At 44.7% G+C, this 20059-nt stretch overlaps 1 protein-coding gene across 3 annotated transcripts in view; it reads right to left on the bottom strand.

The window, feature by feature from the left end:
- The window catches only part of NR3C2 (nuclear receptor subfamily 3 group C member 2), a 210434-nt gene extending 200281 nt beyond the window's left edge, over positions 1 to 10153 (bottom strand). The window contains exons 1-2 of one of the 3 annotated variants that reach the window (XM_054064840.1): positions 10056 to 10153; positions 3048 to 4809 (exon numbers count right to left, since the gene is read on the bottom strand). In XM_054064840.1, coding sequence (XP_053920815.1) covers positions 3048 to 4807 — 1760 coding nt within the window. In that variant the 5' untranslated portion in view covers positions 4808 to 4809; positions 10056 to 10153. Of the gene's footprint in view, positions 1 to 3047; positions 4810 to 8048; positions 8219 to 9537; positions 9759 to 10055 lie in introns of those variants that run through there. The other 2 variants (XM_054064839.1, XM_054064837.1) reach the window with 2 other exon arrangements.
- Positions 10154 to 20059: the final 9906 nt, after the last annotated feature.

Raw genomic sequence — 20059 nt, 5'->3', positions numbered from 1 at the left:
ATGGCATTTTAAATGCCTAAACTATGCTTATCAGACACTAACAGCAAATATAACCAACTCAAGAAAGGTGATATTCTAATACAGAAAACCCCCTAATTTTTACAGTGATGTTCTAAAGATTCGTTCTCAATGTGAAAAGCCTCCTTCTTTCCTATTCACCCACTCCTTTTCACCATCTAAGCTGCAAGTCAGGAAAAAGTCAGTCTAAAAAGGGTACAATATCAAGGTTCAGAAAATAACGCTGCCAAAACACGATATATTCAATGCTGGTCATCTATTGACTTTAGAGAACCATGTAGCCTATTTCTTCCATTTACCTTAAATCTTGCTTATGGCAACGGATATTGCAGGATAAGTATACCTGAAAAAAAGATGAAGACTTAGCATACCAGAAACTTTAAAAATATAGCGGATTTTGAAGGGTTAATCACATGCTGTTTGCAAAATGTATGATGCCTGATATGGCTGACACATCAAGAAAAAAACCTGACTGGAAGTAATAAGGATCTGGTTTGGATGCAGAGCGCAGAGGTACGACGCTGCTGTTCTGATGACATGAAGGAAGAAAGACTCTCCAATTCCCACACTGTGCTGACACGGGACAGCTGAAACTCGCCTTGGGATGTTGGGTCTGACATGGTTTTTAACTATGCGTGGTTTATTACAACACTTTGGAGCATGAGCAAACTTGCATGTGATTTCCTCTGGTTTAGCTGGAATGTGACACAGAAATAAAGAGAAAGGTAAAGATCGACTCAAGGTTCATTAGCAAGAGGGAGCATTTACATGTGTGACATCCTATGTTGAACCTTTATGACTCCCCTCGTCAGCAGACGAACATCTGAGCAGGTCCCTTGACATTCAAATCTGTACTGCTACGATGACCTCTACGTGAATTTACCCTGAAACTTGTAAGGGTTTTGCAAAGGTCCCCAGCTGTACCTGTTAGCATAAAACCATTGCCAAGCAGATTAAGAGCAATATTTAGTTAAATAATGGGGCTGAGGGAAAAGATTTGAAATGATGAAACGTGTCCCCATCTGAACTGAAGATCAGGATGCCTGAAGTGTTGCAACCCTGCAGATCTCCATCACCTGAAGAGAATTCCACATATGCAGTAATAGCTCTGAGCACTAAAAATTTCAGGATTTCTATCCTGCAGAGTAACAGCTACGCTCACCTGCCTATCCTACTGAGATACCAGCATAGAGAACAAGAACAGAAAAGCATATCAAGACTAGATCATCGAGCCTGATGACACAGATTATCCATTTACTGGTCTAGAGATAAATAGACGAGAAGAGCTACTGTGGACCTACATCAGATCAGACAACTCCTTCAAAAGTCTTATGAGAAACCGTCATTCAAAACGCAACTATTGATGACAAACATGCTCCGACCAGCATTTCCCTGTTTATTGTGCCTGTCCCCGCAATGGATTATGACCTTGCACAGGCAGCACTTACTCATGCAAGAGCTGTGCAGGAGTTACTTGCCCAAGTAACAGTGCTCAACTACAAAGTCAGTAAAATATTGGGTCTTTACTTTCAGGCATATCATCAGTCTTCTGGTGAACTTTTCTCACTATATAAATAATGCAATTTATGAAAATTTTAGCAGGTGAAATAACTAGCAAACAGCAAGTTCATTTTTCTTGATCCAAGAAAGTAAGTTTAAGCCAAGCCTGAGTAACAACAAATATCCAGCTAGGTGCAAAGTTCAGTATGAACAGGGGATACAGCATTTTCAAGCTGAGAAAGTCATATTTAAAAGTGCATTCTTTAGATACCATAATTGAAATAGCTAAATAAAAAATGAAGTATGGCTTGCAAAACGACAAGGAGATTGTAGAGGTGCTGGGCATGTCTGAGAATAAAATGGAAATATCTGAACTTGGGTTTTTTTCCCTCTCGGGTATATAGGCTGTTTTCTCTCCTCAAAACCATCACATTTCAGACATTGTTTTTCAACACAGGACTATTTTTTTCAGCAATACACAGCACCACACAAACATGGAAACACTATGCATCTTCTTCACCTCACTTCAAGAATAAGGCAGATGTTTCGTTCACTGAGAGCAGTTGTGTATCTCATCACAAGAAAAAAAAGACTTGAGAAAGTTGAATGCAAATTCTGTCACCGGTTATGTCGCTGAGCTTTGGCACAAACCTTTGGTAAGCCTGTATGATACATGAAGAGGCTATGGAACTATTGTAACTCAGTCACAATGTCAGTTGCGCTTAATAACTTGTAATATTGACTATGAAACTAGAAGTTTAGGAAAGTAAGTGTCCTTTACGAGATACACGAACACTTGTTTATGAAAAAATACATGCTGCCACAAAATACAAATTCAAACGGCACTTGCATATTTCTCTTCTACCAAGAGTGAGGAGATCAGTTTATCCATTTATCCCTTTCAAACGCATCAAGTTCTAACAGCCCTCCTCCTTCTGGAGGCATTTTTCTATATATACAAACCAAATGTTCCTACAGTTAAAATACAGAAATAATATGTTGCCACAGGCTTGCAAGGTTTAGTTTTAAAAGTTAACCAGTTAAAGCCTGGTGCAAATTTATAACCGTAAGAAAAACAGATTTCTACCAGTATCGTTCTCTTATCCTCATCTCAACATTTCATCTGAGGTACAACACATTCAAGCACCAACTAAGAAAGAATAACCATTATAGGACACACAAGAGCAATTTTACTAAGCTCTCATTATGGGAAAAACAACATTTATAGTAGTAAGAGCTCATAAACATACAAAGCTACACTTTCAAATCTAATAACAATAGAATATAATATGTTCTTTTTAAATATTAAAGCCAGCACTTTATTTTTATTAAAGGCAGAATAAAATAAAGCAAGAAACCAGCAAATCTAATGATAAGAACTGAAAAACAAACAAAGAATTATGCATCAGCTTGAGAAATACCACTCTGGTCCCCATTTTAATTCACATTTTGTTTGTTTAATGCAGGAGAAGGGGGGGAGGAGGGAGGGAAGAAGGTAAAGAAATTACAGCAGTAATTTACTTGCTCACCTGGACACGTTTTCTGGAATGTACTCTAGAACTGGATACCCATCACTTCTTCTGGATGCCAACTCCGAATGCGACTTCCAGGTCTCCACTAACGTGCTGACTGGAGGGAACGAGCTCAAGTGCTGAAATGCCTGCTCTCGAGCAACCGGTCGTGACAAAGATATTGTGCCTTGGGCGCCGATCCTGTAGTGAAACGACTGTCCACCTGAATTTACACCCACAATGGCAGAGGATGGTATACTGTTTTCTTGGTAATAGCTGCCATCGTCAGGCTCCTGCTTAATTCCCACAGGTAGGCCTGAATTTGGAAACCCGCTACCTTCACAACTTCCATCAAACGAAGAAACAGGTGGTCCTAAAATCCCAGAAAGAGAGTAATAGTCTTTGTCATCCATAAAAGAAAAATACGAGCCATCGGTAAATGGGAAAGGATTTACTGTTTGATTCCCTTTAAAAGAGGCACCAGAACAAGGATGCTTGGCTGACTCTTGCTTCACTGGTACTGAAAAGGGGGAATCAGAGTTTATTTTGCTGCTGTCACCGATGCACGCGCTGCCGAACGAACCATCTGGCTCAGGTTTTATGAACTGAACAAGGTTCATCTGACTGTTGTTGGAGATGGCGTTCTCCATTTCCTCCATCTTAGGAAATGTGAGTCCTTGAGCACCCTTGTCCTTTGTTTCTGGACTGGGAACGGTATCTTGGCTTCTGCTAGGTCCCACCGGCGTGCCGGAAGCCAGGAATCCTAGGGAGTTGTTTACAGGGCTACAGATGGATGATCCCACAGTGCTAACCGCTGGACTAGAACGAGTGGATCTATTATTGGCATTGGAAGGGCTGGCAATGGAGCTCCTTGAGTTCATGTTTGCAGGACTGGAGACGGAAGATCGCATAGTGATATTACTGGGACTTGAGACAGGAGATTTCACACTGCAGTGACTGGGAGGACTGGAAATCGGTGACTTCATGCTGCTTATAGGGCTAGAAAGCGGAGACCCCACGTTGCTAACATGCGCAGGACTGTGTGACATTGACCCCCGGTTCTCAACATTTGGCGAGTGCGACAAAGGGGTTCCCTGGCCAATGGGGCTGTGCACAGCAAAGTTCCCAAAGTTAGCAGTAGTTGAGGACACAGAGTTAACTCCAGCAGGACTACACACTGAGGAAGCCATGTTTTGAGGGCTGCAGCCTGAAGGGCTTTTCTCTTGACACATGATAGGGCTTTTGACAATAGCGTGCATGGCACCACCGTTGACAGTGCTCCCAGAGTCCGACATCAAAGACCTCAAGGGCCTGCTGGTGCTGTGAAGGGGAGAAGAGCAATGGCCATTCTCCTTGTAGAGCTTCACCAGCTGCTCCACATTCTGGTAGATCTTTCCTGGGCTCCCCTGGTTCTGCTGATCGTAGGGGTAATCGGCATCTCGTATTGAATCCATATATAAACCCATGGATTCAGCCACTGTTGCCGACAGCTCCTTCGACTCTGTTTCGGTCTTGATGTCAGAGGGCAAAAGACCAGGCTGACTGCTGTCTTGCTGCAGGCAGGAGAGTAGCTCAGGTTTTTCTTTGTTGTTTCCTTGAGCACCACTGTTGGCAAAAGGGCCAGGAGCGCAGCTTACATTTACAATCTCCATATAGTTACTGTCATCAGTCTGCTCTCCAGCACCTACAGAAGAATACTCCACAGACTGAGAAACTTGACCCCACCGTCTCTCCATATCTAAGCCTTCTGGGTAGCTGTGGTATCCTTTTGTCTCCATAACTAGCAAAGACATATACAAAAAAGTAAAATTAATAAATGACAGGACAGTGCGACTTCCTAAGGAAATTTCCTAATTTCCTAAGGAAACAAGGAGTATCCGCTCACTCTGTCTATCCTCCTCTCTGTCTGCCTGCCAATCCCATTACTCTGCCTCATCCATCATCTCTCAAACATTTGTCCAATTTCAATCAAACCGAGGGAAAAGGTCTCACGGATATGACAGTCCTATGGGTTTTGAGAGAAACGCATTCCGCAGTTAGAAAAGACCTAAATTCTAGCTCCCCGCCCTGCCCCAAAAGGAATGACTTGGCAATGTCAGAACAACCACCCACTCTCGCCGGCCGCTGCCCTGTGGACGGTGCCAGCAACACCATGGGCTGTCCCTCACCCAGGGACCTTGGAGGTAAAAAGGAAAGGCGCAGCAAAGAAGGAGGGGAACCAGAGAGTTCCCAAAAGGAGGACATATCTGTGTTAGGCAGGACATAAATCCTGTGCAAATGGCTTGTATCACAGCTCTGCTCCTCCAGGGACAAGTCTGCTCCTCTGAAGACCTTCCACTGCCACACTACAGGGACGGCAAAGCAAGGGAAGCTGGTGAACTAAGATGGTTTATTTTCATCATCCATCATAACATAGGATGCTCTAGAAGGAAGCGGCCACTCTGAGGAGCTGGGTGCTGACTTGTCCCTTCAGAGCTATACAAACAGCCACCTGTAAAGCCACCTGAGAAGACATGAAGGATGAGCTGAGATGGGAGAAAAAGAATGCGCAAGTTGAATGGAAAACTATTCTGCCCACAGAGGAAAGGTATCAGAGTATGGGGGGGAAGCACAGATCCTAAAAAAACCTTCCTATCCTGCATGCTACCCTCTCGAGACAGAGAGAAAAATGCGCAACCAAGCCTCCATTATCCTGAAAATCACGTACAAGCTAAAAAAAAAAATGTTGCTTTTAAGGAACTGGCTCGCAATATCATTAGAACTGTAGAAACTCAAATGGCAATAGCTGCAATATCAATATTAAGCATTTTTTTCTATTAGAATGTTATAATTTTTAATATTCAATTTAGTGCTTAATCCCTTTACTTAATACTACTTAAAAATGTTATTTTATGCAAAATTATAAAGACAAACCAAAGAAACTTAAAATGAATGACTCAAGTATTTCTTTGCCTTACACAGAACTACGGCCCTATGCCTACATTCCCCCTCAAGCATAGACTCTATTAGAACAAATCACATTCCTATAGACTAAAATTTTCAGACAGAAGCACCTACTTTCATATAAAGTCACCCCCAGATAATCACCTAGCCCTGATTTAAGCGCTGAGCAAGCCTAATTCCTAGAGAAATCAATTGCAGCTGTGAGTGACCAGAATTTCTGAAAACCAGGAATTTAGTTAAGACTTAAAATTAGGATGTAAGTGGATTTTAACCCTCAGAACCACCAGCAGAATCACCCAGTACCAGGAAATCTCAGTTACAGGCCTAACGTTATACTGGTGCATGAGCTTTGTAGCGACCTCTCCCACAGCAGTAAATTTCAAACTTCATGCATAATCAGTAGGCAAGCATGCTTTAAAACTTCAGCAAATAAAAATCTGGGTCACACAAAAGAAAAAAAATAAATGAAAATGCCCTGGTCCTGCACTTCCAGAGAGAGGCAGTGCCTGGTAAAAACATTCGAGAGGAACAAAAAACTGCAGAGAAATTACTGATGGTCTGATACAAGTTTGGTTTAAAATGTGAGGTAAAAAATCGTAAGAATGCAGCAGCAAAGAGATTTTTTGGGACTGTTGGTTTCTGTCACCTCTGAGCCGCTCAGTGGATACCAGAACTGAATAATCATCTCACAGGTTGCTGATAACGTAAGGGTCTGGTTTTGTTCTTCTAAGCAGAACTTATTACAACTTGACTAGCATGTTTATCCATGGTATCCATACTTCACCTACTGCACAGACATGCCTTTTTACTCAGTTTGACTGTGGGCTAAAACATCCATAGACAACAACAGAAGCTGAGTCGGGTTTTGTATTAAACCGAGACCATCTACATCTGTTATATTGCAGAAGAAAGCTTATATTACGAGCACAGCAGTTTCCCCAGAGTCCCTGTCCCCCCCTCGCCAAGAACTCGGACACTCCAAGATCTGTATTTCATCCCTAAACATATCAACAAACACAGCCTTCTGTGGTACGAGTTTCCGATCAATCAGGCATGAAACCAGTTTCGCAGCAACAGTCAAATAAAAAATCAAGTGGTACCTGGTATCCCTGCAACCAAAAGGTCACCCAGATATGGAAAACCTGAATTAAATCCAGCTTCATAAAAACTAAACCCATGGCTCAAGTGACCACCCACTTCTTAATTCCCGGTGTTTGTAAACGGAATTTTCTTTAAGTTTCATTGCCTCCCTGACAAAAAAAAAAACACCTGCCCGGCGAACCCGAGTTTCACGGCGAGGGATGGACTGGGGTTTCCCTGCTTTCTCCAGGGCACCGGCGGGTCCCGGACCCCGGGGCTGCTCCCTCCGTCCCCGCACGCACTGACAACCGCGCAGGCAGCGCGCACGCTTATTGCCCCCATCCGCCCTACGCTCTGCGGAGCATCACCGCATCCCCCCCGCGGGAAAAGGCACCGATTTGCACCCCTGAATGCCCCACCTCCTGTCTTCACGCAGATACAATCCGGATCGTCACGCGTGGGGAATCCGGCGGTGCCTGGGAGCTCGCTTATTCCCCCGTCTGCGTGATGCTCCGTGGAGCATCGCCGCACCCCCCGGGAAGAAGGCAACGCTTTGCACCCGTACCAGCCCTCCCCCCACCGCGGATACAATCCGGATCCTCACGCGTGGGGGATCCCAGCGGTGCCTGGGAGCGAACGAGCTCGCTTATTTCCCCGCCTGCCTGATCCCTGTAGAGCATCACCGCATCCCCCGGGAAGAAGGCACCGCTTTGCAACCCTACCAGCCCCATCACACCGCAGATACAATCCGGATCGTCACGCGTGGGGGATCCCAGAGGCGCCTGGGAGCGACTGAGCTCGCTTATTTCCCTCTCTCGCAGGCAGAAGATCCCGAGAGCCCAAACCCGCTTTCGAACCTCCCGAGCTGGGCAAAAAGGAGCCTTTTTTCTTTTCTGCGCACACGCCGCCCCCCACCCCTCCAGGGCGGACGGGGTCTGGGCTGTCACCGCGACCCCCGGGGGACCCCATCCCCCCCCCTCCCCGCCCCCGCGGTACCTGTTGCGGTGCCCGAACCCCCGCGGGCGCGGACGGCGGCGCGGTGCGGGCGTCGCTCCCCCCCCGCCTCCTTCCCCCCGCTGCGCCGCGCCGCCCGGTGACACGGAGCGGCACCCGGGAGGGGACGGGAAAAGGTGCCAAGTCCTTTTAAAAACATGTCACATGCCCACATAAAGTTCGAGTTTACGTCCCGCGTGCCGCCCGCCCCATTGGCGGGAGGGACGGGGAGCGCGGAGCGGCTGCAGCCAGGCTGCCGCCCCATTGGCTGCATCCCGCCGTCACTCACCCGCCGGGCGACATGACTGATACAAAGTTGCTGCGACACAGGGCTGCGAAACGCATCTCCTTAAAGCCGCAGCGGCCGCCGCGACCGCGCAAACCCCGCGCATCTCTCAGCCCTGCAGATGGGACATCCCCTTCCTTACCCCCTTTTCCTGAACCCTCCCCTCTGGAGGTGACACCGGGGATGGGTCAGAGGGTGGCAGGCCGGTGTGTCTCCCCCCGCGGGCAGGTGAGATGCGCGGGGTGCGGCCACCCGCGCCAGGGGCCGGGCATCGCATCGCCCTCTCCACCAGCCCCGGAATTTTCGTCTTTAGGAATACAGGCTGTACCTATGCGGCGGGGATTTAACTGTAAAAATGAAATAAAAAAAAAATGAAACAAAATGAAAGGGAGGAAAAAAGAAAAAAAAAAGCGGAGCGCGGAAGGGTTCAAGGACTCGTCCTGCGCTCCCCGTCGGCAGCCGCGCATCCCGCCCTGCGCCCCGGCGCAGGAGCAGCGACAGGGACCACCCGGATGCTGCCGCCCTCCCCGCGTCCCGGCTGCTGGAATACCCTTTTCCCAGGGAAGCAAAAAAAGAAAAAAACCCACAAACACCAAAAAACCCAACAAAACCAAAACCAAGACGCCGAGCAAACTTTCAGGCGATGCGCTCCCAACTCCCTCCGTAAATAACGCCCTCGACGCACGGTCCCAAACGACCCCCAGGTGGGGACAGTGACAGCGGTGTCCCCCTCCGTGCATCGTGCTGGGAAAGGAGCGCGCCTTCGCCCGAAAATCGCCTCCCGTGTATCGTGTCCCCCCCCCCAATCTCTGCGCGCACGCACGCACCGCGACCGCACAAGGATCCGCGGTGTGGTCCGCGGAGTGGGGCTTTCACAGCGTTCGACAGGCGCAGCAAACAGCCCCAGGATTCGGGGTATCACGTGCCGCACCTCTCTCTTCATTATATATATATTTTTTCCCCCGTATTCTGCTAAACATCGACCCGAGGCGGCGCGACCCCGAGCAGCAGCAGCCGCGCTTCCCCGCGGGCGCTGCCGAGCCCCGGACGTGTCCTTCCCGAGAAGTTGGGGTTTTTTTCTTTCACTGATGATGGGGACGGGACTGTCCGTGACCTGGATACGCTGGGCTGGTGTGGCGGACACCCACCCTCCCGTTCCCTTTTGCCTCCCTTTTGCCTTCTCCGCGCAAGTCTCCGCGCACTCACCTTCCCTACGACATGGTGGCGGAGGAGGAGGAGGCGCAGCCCCCGGCTACTGCCTGCAAACCATCCGAGAGCACGCACCGCCACCAAAAAATAATAATAATTAAAAGAAAAAAAGGGGGAAAACAAGAAAGTATGCGGAGGGGGCGTCGAGAGGGGTCGGCGGGGACCCGCGGCGGGGCTGACAGCTCCCACCATGGACGCCTAAGGTGGGTGGGTGTTCCCAAGGGTCACACCCTCGCCTGCCGGCGGAGGGGAGCGAGGGGGGGGGGGGGTGGATCCACAGCACAGGAGGATTTGGGGAAAAAAAAAAAAGGTGGGGGGAGCGGGTAAAGGAGGGAGACACCCTCCCCCCCCCAAAAAAATTAAAAAGAAAAAAAAAACGAAGAAAAAATAAAAAAGAACCGAACCCCAAACTTATGTCATTCCAGGTAAAACTCCCATCTGCGCCACCAAGGAAGAGGAGGGAGGAGAGTGGCGAGGGTGTAAACTTTTTCCTATCCCCCCCCTCCCCACCTCACCCGGTGCCGCCCCGGCCCCTCGCAGCGCCCGCCCCGGCGGCTCCCGGCGGCGCCGCGGGGTTTCTCGCGGCCGGAGCCCCCTGCCGCCGCGGTTCCTGGTTCGCGGAGCCGCCGGAGGAAGGGAAGGAGGGCGGGCAGCAGGGAGGCAGGGCGGGCGGCGGGGGAGGAGTGTCTCCCCGCGCCCTTCCCCAGGCGGAGCGTCTCTCCCGGCGCTGGCGGAGCCCCCCGCCTCCGAGCGCGGGCACCGGGATGGGAGTGCGGGAGGAGGCTGCGTCCCCTTCCCGACAGCTCCGCGCCTTCCTTCGCCCCCCGCTCTGACCCCTCTCTGCCCCCCTCTGTGTCCCCTCTCTGCCCCCTCTCTTCCCCCCTTCTCTTCCCTCCTTCTCTTCGCCAGTTCTCTGCTCCCTCCCGCCCCCCCGTCCCATCTCTGCCCTCCTTTCTGCCCCCCTCTCTGCCCTCTTCCCCGTATCCCCTTCTTTTCCTCCCTCTCTGTCCCTTCTCTTCCACCTTCTCTTACTCCTTTCTCTTCCCTTCCTCTGTCCCCTCTTTGTCCCCCCTTCCCCCTTCTCTTCCTCCCCTCTCTGCCCCCCTCTCTTCCCCCTTCCCCGTTCTCTTCCTCCCTCTCTTCCCCCCTCGTCCCCTCTCTGCCCGTTCTCTGTCCCCCTCTTTTTCCCCCTCTCTGCTCCCCTCTCTGGCTCCCTCTCTGCCCCCCTTTCTATCCCTCTCTGCCCCTGTCTCATCCCCCTCCCTTCCGCCTTCTCTTCCCCCCTTTCTTTTCCCTTCTCTTCCCTCTCTCTGCCCCCTCTCCTCCCCCGTCTCTGTCCCCTCTTTGCCCCTTCTCTCTGCCCCCCATCCTTACCCCCCTCTGTCCCCCTCTCTGCTCCCCTCACTGTCTCGGGATGATTACAGGGAGGGAGCGCATCCCCGTGGCACTCGTGCGGCTGCGGTGGAGCAAAACCCATCCTCATCTCAGACATTAAAAAGAAAAAAAAAGTCGGTGCTAGCATCGATACTGGTTTTAAATTAATATTTCACTTGTGGCTAAGATCTTTTAAAGCTGATTATTTTTAAGTTCAGGGCATTAAATGTCTCTTCATTTAAACATCTTAAGGAAAAAAAATCAAGCAGTGGAGGGAGGAAAAAGTTGGAGCTATTTTAATACCCTCAATTAAGTCTTTAGACATCTAAAAGAGCTTCTCACAGAGAGGGAATTATACCTGTGCCGAAGCTTCTGTAGAATGAGGGCCTTGGAGAGGGCAACTGTTTTATCAGCTGTTGTTTGCATCCATCAAAGTTTGTGGGTAACTTGATAAATGTTAAACAGGGAAGCATGAAGTGCTGGTAAGGCCAGACTTGGAGATAACGGCACATTCAATAGCTTAATTTCACAATTAGTTTGCTATATTATTGGAAGCAAATCATATTTCACTGTGCCTACACTAGTGCTCTATTTTTAGCCATAATGTAGCTAAAAAGGAGGAACCTACTGAGATGTATTGTAACATCAAATAAGAACAATTCTGTTCTCTTTCTTTTTACTCATTTCGTGTCATGCATCTGGTTTGGAATACAGCTGATTTATTAATCGAACAGAGCTGCTGCGAGTGGGTTGGAGGCTGCAATTCCAAGGCAGAGGAAAGTTCCACACAACTCTGCAAGTAACCCGGAAAATCACAGTCATGTAAAAAGCACTCAAGCACATTGGCTAGTCTACCAATAACTGCTGTACTGAGCACAATTATTTTATGTTAATTTATAGTAACGGTGTATTTGGCTGATTGGTTGTGCTTCTTTTGTTTTACTCTTCCTGCTATTCTTTTTTCTTTTTTTTTTTTTCAGGGCAAAGGTGTAAATTAAAAAGGCATCTGAAATGCCTGGAGGTAGCCTCAGTCCTTCTGTTGCGTCATCTTCTTTTTATATATTTTTTTTTTTTCAAGAACAGAAAGGAGAGTGAAAATAGAGATGAGTGAATATATCTATCCTCTGTCTTAAAACCAAATGTTTGATTCCCCCCGTCTTTGTGTTACATACAGAGATGGCTGCTGGAAGACTAAAGAACTGTTCCCAGTACATGCAAGATCGTCACAGATTTTTCACAAATTCAGTAGAAATCTCATTTGTTTTGTGCTTGTGGTTCACAGGAGCACTTAGCTTTTTAGTGGTTGACACTATATCTATTTTTAGCAGCATTTTAACAGCTGTCACTAACAACTAAGATCTCATCTTGAACGGGGAAGGGAGATTATCTGTTTTATTTAAAAAATCAAACTATGTAATTATCAGATTATAAAATGCAATTTGGATCTTTATCTGTGAAGAGAAAAGGCCATCTTTTCTCATTGTGCCAATTCCATGAAAAAAAAAATGAACCTATAGCAGGCTTGATAAAATAACAAATGGGCTTTGCAAGATTTGGAAATAATGCTATTAAATACAAACGTATATACAGCACATTTCAAATTCCGTTAAAAGTGGTCCCATTACTGCTTTCTGCAGCTGTGTTGCAATGGGGGAAACCGATGAGTTGAGTAGTAGTTTTCCAAGTAGGTCAAGAGAAGCAGCACGTTCACCTCCTATGAGCGATTCTCTTCCCTCACATTGGATTTTATAAGAGGTTAATTCATGTCAGACACATGACACTGAAAGCAGCAGACAGACAAGTGTAAGCCACTCTGTAGCAGATGTCATCTCAGTTCCTAAAGATAGTGGTAAATTTGCTATGGATAATGCATTACAAAACAAGATAACGCTGAAACTCGGCAAGTGTCAAATTTTACCTCCTCCTATGCTTTGTAGAGCGAGCAAATTGGTATCAGGGGCTGTAGGAGCAGCAATGTAGTGTAAAAGCAGCCTACTGTACCGTCTTACTTAGAGGTCATGTGCCCTATTTTGAGAACTGAACCAAAGCGGATGAAGTTTTGAGTTGGTTCCAACTAAGGCAGCTGGGCATTTCCCACTTCTCTCCAGCTCCAGCCCAGGAAAGCAGGTGATCCCATGGTCACACATGTTATTCCTTTACCCAATATTATTCACTGATTTAATTTTTATGCCATTTTTAGCTCATGTGGTTTTAATTATTTCAGATTAATAGCGGATCGGGAGAAGTTACATGTCAGGAAGATACTGCAAAAACTTTGGGGATGAGAGATGAGAGTTTACTTTCCCTGTCCCACAGGTACAAGAGGAGTCCATAGTCTTCTCTGACTCACCAGTTAATTGTGTTAAAGCTCATTTCCTGAGCTGTGCTGAAAGTCTGTAGAATTCTTTACAAGCCCTGGGAAGACGTAAGTAGGCATGTTCTCTATATGATGCACTGCTGTTTTCTCAGATATCAATATTTTATCTGTTTAGTCTAATTTTGAACAATTTTTGTTTTCTAATAATAGATACATCTTTTAGCTGAGCAACAGAACATGTTCCCTTTTAACCTGGATTCTTGCTTTTCCGTCTTTTTTTTCTTCTTCTTTTAATGTTCCTTAATGGCTCATGCTATAACTGTGGTTGGACCACATCTAAGTATAGTACAATTGCGTTTCTAATGCATATTGGCATTAGCAACCGCTTGCTTGTGTAAAGGGCCAAGAGATGCATTTGAAAACACAGATTTCCAATACTTTTAAAATCATAGTTTCTATTGACGATTAGCACCAATAGTTTCATCCTGTTCGAAATAAAAATGTCTTGCAAAGAATTACTCGTTGTGAGTAATAGGCCTTGGTGACAATGTTTGGGCAAGCAAAGCACAAGGAATAATGCACAGGCAGTACTTTCTATTTTTTCTAGCTTTAATGTTGCCATATCTATTTATGTTGTTTGTAGTGAACTTCTCTCCTGTTTACAACTTGCACTACTACTTGTAAGAAAATGTAATTTTTAAAAAAACAAACAGTAAAAAAATTGTTATTGCCACAGAATGCAAACTTATATCAGTATTAATGAATTACAAGCAATAAAAAGGTAATGGCAGCTAATTGTATCTTAATATTTATCTACTACCTACTGGCATTTTTACAGTGTCAAATGGTAACTCATACCATGATCTGATTAAAATTTTGTAGCAACCGTAATAGTACCACACCTATGCCAAAAATACAGACATAGCTTTTAACAGCAGTAAAAATAAGAGAGAAAAGAACGCCTCCAGCACTTAATAAAGGTATCAAATTCAAATTGGAGGAAATTATTTAATCACTCTATAGGCTAGTTAATTTTGATGATTATTCACAGTTCTAGTAGCAACACTTAGCATGGAACAAGTTAGTACCGAAACTGTCATGACACCAAGGTCATAAGTAGAATTTGAAGCTTGCTATAAAGAGGGAATTACCTTTCTGATTGAATGAAGGTGCAGCTTTAAAGCTCCCACAGCAAAAGGAGAAATCTTGTGTAATTTTCCAGATTCTTCTATAATCCTGAAATTACTTGCTCTCTGATATTATGCAATGAGAGGCAGTTTGGTATTAGCTACATGATCACGTTCATTTTGAGACTTGAAAGACTTTTGTTTTCTAAATTTTTTTAAATCTTTATTTCCTGGAAATGAGACGTTTTGGGTGGGCTCAGCCCACAGTGTACAGTAAAGAAGAGACTAAAGAGAGCAATGCCATGAAGCTGAGTTAAGAGACTGCTCAAGAAAAGTGTTAATTTAACACGTGCCGAGACAGAAAAAGGGAAAAAAAAATCTATTGATTTTGGTGGAAGTACTATTACTTACCTAAATATATGTAGTCGATATTTTTCTTGTATTAAATACCCATTGCCTATGTAGACTACCATCCAACTCGAGAAGCTCATTCAAGGTGCCAACTGGATCCAAGCTGGGCAGTTGATTGTGCACGATACAGAGCGCTAGTTGGTCCTTGTTGAATACATCGATTTACACAGATTTGGTTAAGAAAGGAATATATTTACCACAAGGAACCATAAGATGATGTTCTGAGAAAGTATCCAGCTTTGAAGATGAAGGTCACACCAGAATTTGTCTAGACTGGGATGAATATCTGGTAACCAAAGGTCATAAATTCCAAAATTTTCCCATTGTGCTCACAAATACTTGGCTCACAAGCCAGTAGTGACAGAAATGTTTGTATATCAGATGAGTTTGTCCCTAATGGCCTCAAACATATGCAAATAAACAGTGATTCACAGGTGAGAGTAGATAACTTTACCAACCCAGTTGCCTGACTGTAGTTTATTCTATTTTGGTATGAGCATAAGTGACAGTCGCCCAGCTTGGTTTCCAAAAGCTGTGCTGTCAGTGTATTGGTGCTTCCACAATCTTAGTGCCTGCAGCACTCAAGTACTATGCAGACATATTTCTTCTGAGCTCAGGAAAGAAGGGGAGCGTTATTGCCATTTTATAGACAGAGAGTGGAGGAACAAAGAGATTGCAGGATTTATCTCAGGTCCCCTAAGAAGGTTATGACAATGCTTGGTCTTTCCCAAATCCCAGCTCACTGCCTTTCATCACAGGGCCAGATTTCCTTTTCAGCTGTTGCCTTCCTAAGATTGCTGCGTGAGCATGAATGACGTATAGTTAAAAGACATATGGTTGTTGTCTGGGGAAGGAAAACGCACCGTGGTCTGTTTGGATGTATTCATTATTTAAATGAATTTAGAAAATCCTCATTGTCAGGGCTTTTTACTGTGTGGATTAGCAGCAGCCGCTGAAGATTGGAGTTACCTTGCCTGTTTAAGCCTGGTCAGAAGAGTCACATTCCATGAACGTGCAAGAATTTCTGGCATGAATTCTTGCACATGCACATTTACATTTTGGCTTCTGTGCATGCTGTCCATGCACTCACCACTTTGAACTCTGCTTTTCATGAGTAATTCTGACAACAAAATTCATTCTTTCATATATACATGGAAAGCAAACACAGAAGAGGCAGGAACATGGCCAAATGAAATCTCTTTCTTTCTTTCTTTCTTTCTTTCTTTCTTTCTTTCTTTCTTTCTTTCTTTCTTTCTTTCTTCCTTCCTTTCTTCCTTCCTTTCTTCCTTTCTTTCTTTCTTCCTTCCTTTCTTCCTTTCTTCCTTTCTTCCTTCCTTTCTTCCTTTCTTCCTTTCTTTCTTCCTTTCTTTCTTCCTTTCTTTCTTCCTCTCTTTCTTTCTCTCTTTCTCTCTTTCTCTCTTTCTCTCTTTCTCTCTTTCTCTCTTTCTTTCTCTCTTCCTTCCTTCCTTCCTTCCTTCCTTCCTTCCTTCCTTCCTTCCTTCCTTCCTTCCTTCCTTCCTTCCTTCCTTCTTTTCTTTTCTTTTCTTTTCTTTTCTTTTCTTTTCTTTTCTTTTCTTTTCTTTTCTTTCTCATTCCATTCTCAGCTGTAACTAGACCATCACAAAGTAGAAATCATACATCCTTCTCAAGATTTCTAAAGGAAGATTAGCTGAGACTCAAAGGAAATTTTGTTTTTTAAGGGTCAAAGTTAGTCCAGAGCAGGAATGACACAGAGTTTAGCAAATAAGAATTTCTCCCAATGTGGTTCAATTATATCTTCTGTGTGTGACTTGAAATTGAAAAAATAAGCTTATCAGAAATCTTTTGTGTTCAACAGCTGCACAGAAGATATGACTACTCCTAAATGTAAGATGGGGACTGATCTTTTTCATCTGCTTCATTTGATTCTGTTCCAGGGAAAAGGCAACAGTCAGTGGGATGATAATCCTGTGGATGAGCTTCAGTTTTCAAGTCCTGAGCAATACTGTCTTCTACAAGAGGAATGTATAAGAGTAGTGAAAGCAAAACCAGGATTGTTTAAGGAATTAGAGATGTTGAGCTAGATTTGCACTATTTATGCGATTTTTACATAATTGTAACACAAGTGATTGTAACATGTTTTACACTGTCAGCAGAGAAAGAATCAGACCTTATTTGTCTGGGAATCATAAACAAATGACTAAATAAACTCAGCAGTACACTCCATGTGTACATTTTTATTTCAGAGCTTATACTGAAAGGTGTCTAGTTCTAAGCAGGTGCTTCCTTGTAAACCCATTGTGGAGAGCAAAGGAGTTCTGGGGACTGTCGCTCCTTGTTGATTGTTAGTGGGCGTAGATGCAGTAGATGTAAAGGTCTATGACTCACTGAGCTTGCTAAGGTGAAACCAGAAGAGAGTAGATAATTGCACCATTATAAAAAGAATTATCACAGTTTGATTACAGAAAAAAAAAATAAAAAAAGAAATCTTCTTATAGTGCCGTGGCTCTTGGGAATTAAAATAGGAGATGGGACTAAAAGTGAGAGGTTTATTTCAAAGAATGGTAAAGTGTTCCCTTTAATTGATCCATTTTAGTCAAATGTGCCAAAAAGGTGATTTCTTGGATGGAAGGTATAATGGGTCAAAACAGCCTGAGGTACTTCCCTATGCCAGTTTTGATTAAAATAAAAAAGAAAACTAGTCAAAGAGACAAATTGACATGGGCAAGGAATTTCTGAATCCAGAGACTACTGGAATACTTCATAAAGGAAATGTTGCAAACTCCTGCCTTATATGTGAAAATGATACTGAGTTCAAAATTGCCCCATCTACTTTCATAATCTGAACTGTGAGAGGGAAGGATTGCGGGTAATCCAGGTTGATATGAGAACTTCAAATAGTCAGGGCAGTATAAAGAAGGCATTTCCTTTTGACAGGCAGTGAAGTCCTATAACATCGTGTCCTATAACCCAGAAAACTTATATAAATTGTGGGAAGTATTTTGGCAATTCAGTACAAAAGGCAAATGTGGGATATTTTAGTGTGGCTATATATTATATGGGTATCTATGATCTTTATATAGAGTTCAGAAAAACTGGCAGGATGGTTTTCATACCAGTAATGACATTATAAGATGACTACAATTTAGGCCGCAAAGGCAAAATGAAGATGGCAATGAATGTGGACACAGAGGACAGTGATATATCCTCATTAATGGTGGTGCAGCACAGAGGAAAACTCATCCGTCAGTGCATCCATCCAACCACCCATCCTAGCCATATCAAAGACTTGTAGCACACCAACAAAAACTTGTCATTTTCTCTTTTCATCTGGGTCTTTGCGGAGGTTTTAGTAATGGTATCTACTAAAGATACGTAGTGATACTCGGGGAGGTACCACAAGTCTTTGGGAAATCTGACCAACAAAATGGGGGGCTTGGAGTGCTCCTTCAAGGGGGAGAGACTCCGTTTTTACAGGGCACTGAACTGAAAGAGGATCAGTGTCAGCATTGATATTGAGGGCTCTGTATTCTGACTGGGAGAGCAGGGGAATCTCTGCAGTCTCCAGCCAGGACCGCCGCCCTGAGGGAGATGGAAAGCCAGAACAGTAGTGGTCAAAAAATAATAGAAGTGAAACTGGAGAAAGGAGGCAGCAGATGTGTGCTTCATTTGAAGCATCCCTTTGATAATTTTCTGTTTGCTCAATCTGCATCCAGGGCTTTGGAGGTATGGTTTGGTGTTAAGAGACTGGCAGGAATTTTTTAATATCATCTTAGGGATTGCAACAGAAGGACAATCATCCACAACTCTCATACTGAAAGTTTATTTCCATGAAGGTGGGAAAGCACTGGCGGATATGTATTGATCTTCAGGTAGAAAGGTAATGTTATATGGTTCATGTAAAGTGAGAAAGGTGTTTCTTACAAGGTTCCTTCACAGCCAATGTATGAGACTTTCAAACACTATGTCCTATTGACCTTTGTAAGGAATAAGACATGGTGCTCCACTCTTGTTATGGGGCAGTAGGGAGAGCAGTTCACAGAAACCTTAGTTTGAGGTAACAGAGAAGAGAGTCTGTCAAAACCAGAGAAATGGCTCTTCCTCATCCTCCTTTACTTCAGCTTCCCAACTCCCTGCACCTCTGTAGCAGCTGAAAGGAAGAACGGAGGCTGTAGACTTACATGTTACAAATCTTATCCCTAGAGGTATGCCTTCAAGTGCGTTCAATGGTTGTTCCTTGTTTGGTGCAGCAGTGGCTACATAATTATGTTGCTCTGGGCCTTGCTAGAATGTAATATTAAATATTATTCCAGTTATTGCTTTGTATCCCTGCTATTTTTACTTGTTGGTTTTAAAGTTAATAACATTCTGACATAGCCTTGGTTAAAGGGAATGGACGTTGTTTCAGGGACAGTGGGTTTTACATAAGAAAAAACAGGTGATTTGTCCCACAACTTATGCCTACAGATTGAAATGAGCACTGTTCAAAATGTTGCTCACCACAAGAAAAGCTTACTACCACCAAGGCATTGATAAAGGCAAACAAAGACACGACAGAAGTTACTGAGAGGCAGCAATGCATATTCATAGAGCAACAAAGTTTGTGTATCGATCCAGTTAGGGTGCCTCCTGCTTCCAGGGAAGCAGACACATCTGGAAACGAGCTCCACATTCTTAGAAGGGGAAAAATGAAGGAAGATTTTGGAAGTGTGATACTGAACAGACTGATAAGGTTTCAGTTTAAAGTTTTAGGGTAAATCCCAGCACTCTGGTGGAAATAGCTTTTTTGTGGTGCGTTGTGAGGACAAGCAGTGACCAGACAAATGGGTGGCCCAGAATATTAGGAAACACTAGTTCTCTGACTTTTCCTGTCAATATCAGTGTAAATCAGTTGACACTATCTGCTGTGAGCATTTCTGAGTGGCTTATGGATAGTGGTGTTGTTGATACTCAGCTTTTATTTAGGGATAATGTATTCTAGATTCCCTCACTGTTTACGTGCAGAGACCAACACGTGGTTTACTGATCAGTAATGTGACTATGAAGTCCCATCAGCTAGAGTGGTTCTGCCAAAAGCCATAGACCCAGCAAGGGGACGACAGCAGTTCTAGCCTTTCCCCAAGTATCATGCAGTAAGATAGCGTCTCTGGTCCAGCATGCAGTGGTTTCGCTCACCCCTTCAGGTTGCCAATACCTTTGGGCATTTTGCTGCAGACCAGTAGGATATCCTGAGCAGTGCAGGGGATTTCTGTATAGGAAAATCTTCAGCTGATGATGTGCTTGCATCTTCTTGGGGAGTGTCACCTCATGT

Source organism: Cuculus canorus, chromosome 4, assembly GCF_017976375.1.
Source record: "Cuculus canorus isolate bCucCan1 chromosome 4, bCucCan1.pri, whole genome shotgun sequence".
NCBI classification, from domain to species: domain Eukaryota; kingdom Metazoa; phylum Chordata; class Aves; order Cuculiformes; family Cuculidae; genus Cuculus; species Cuculus canorus.
The sequence above is the reverse complement of the archived record's forward strand: the minus strand, read 5'-3'. Positions and strand labels throughout refer to the sequence as shown.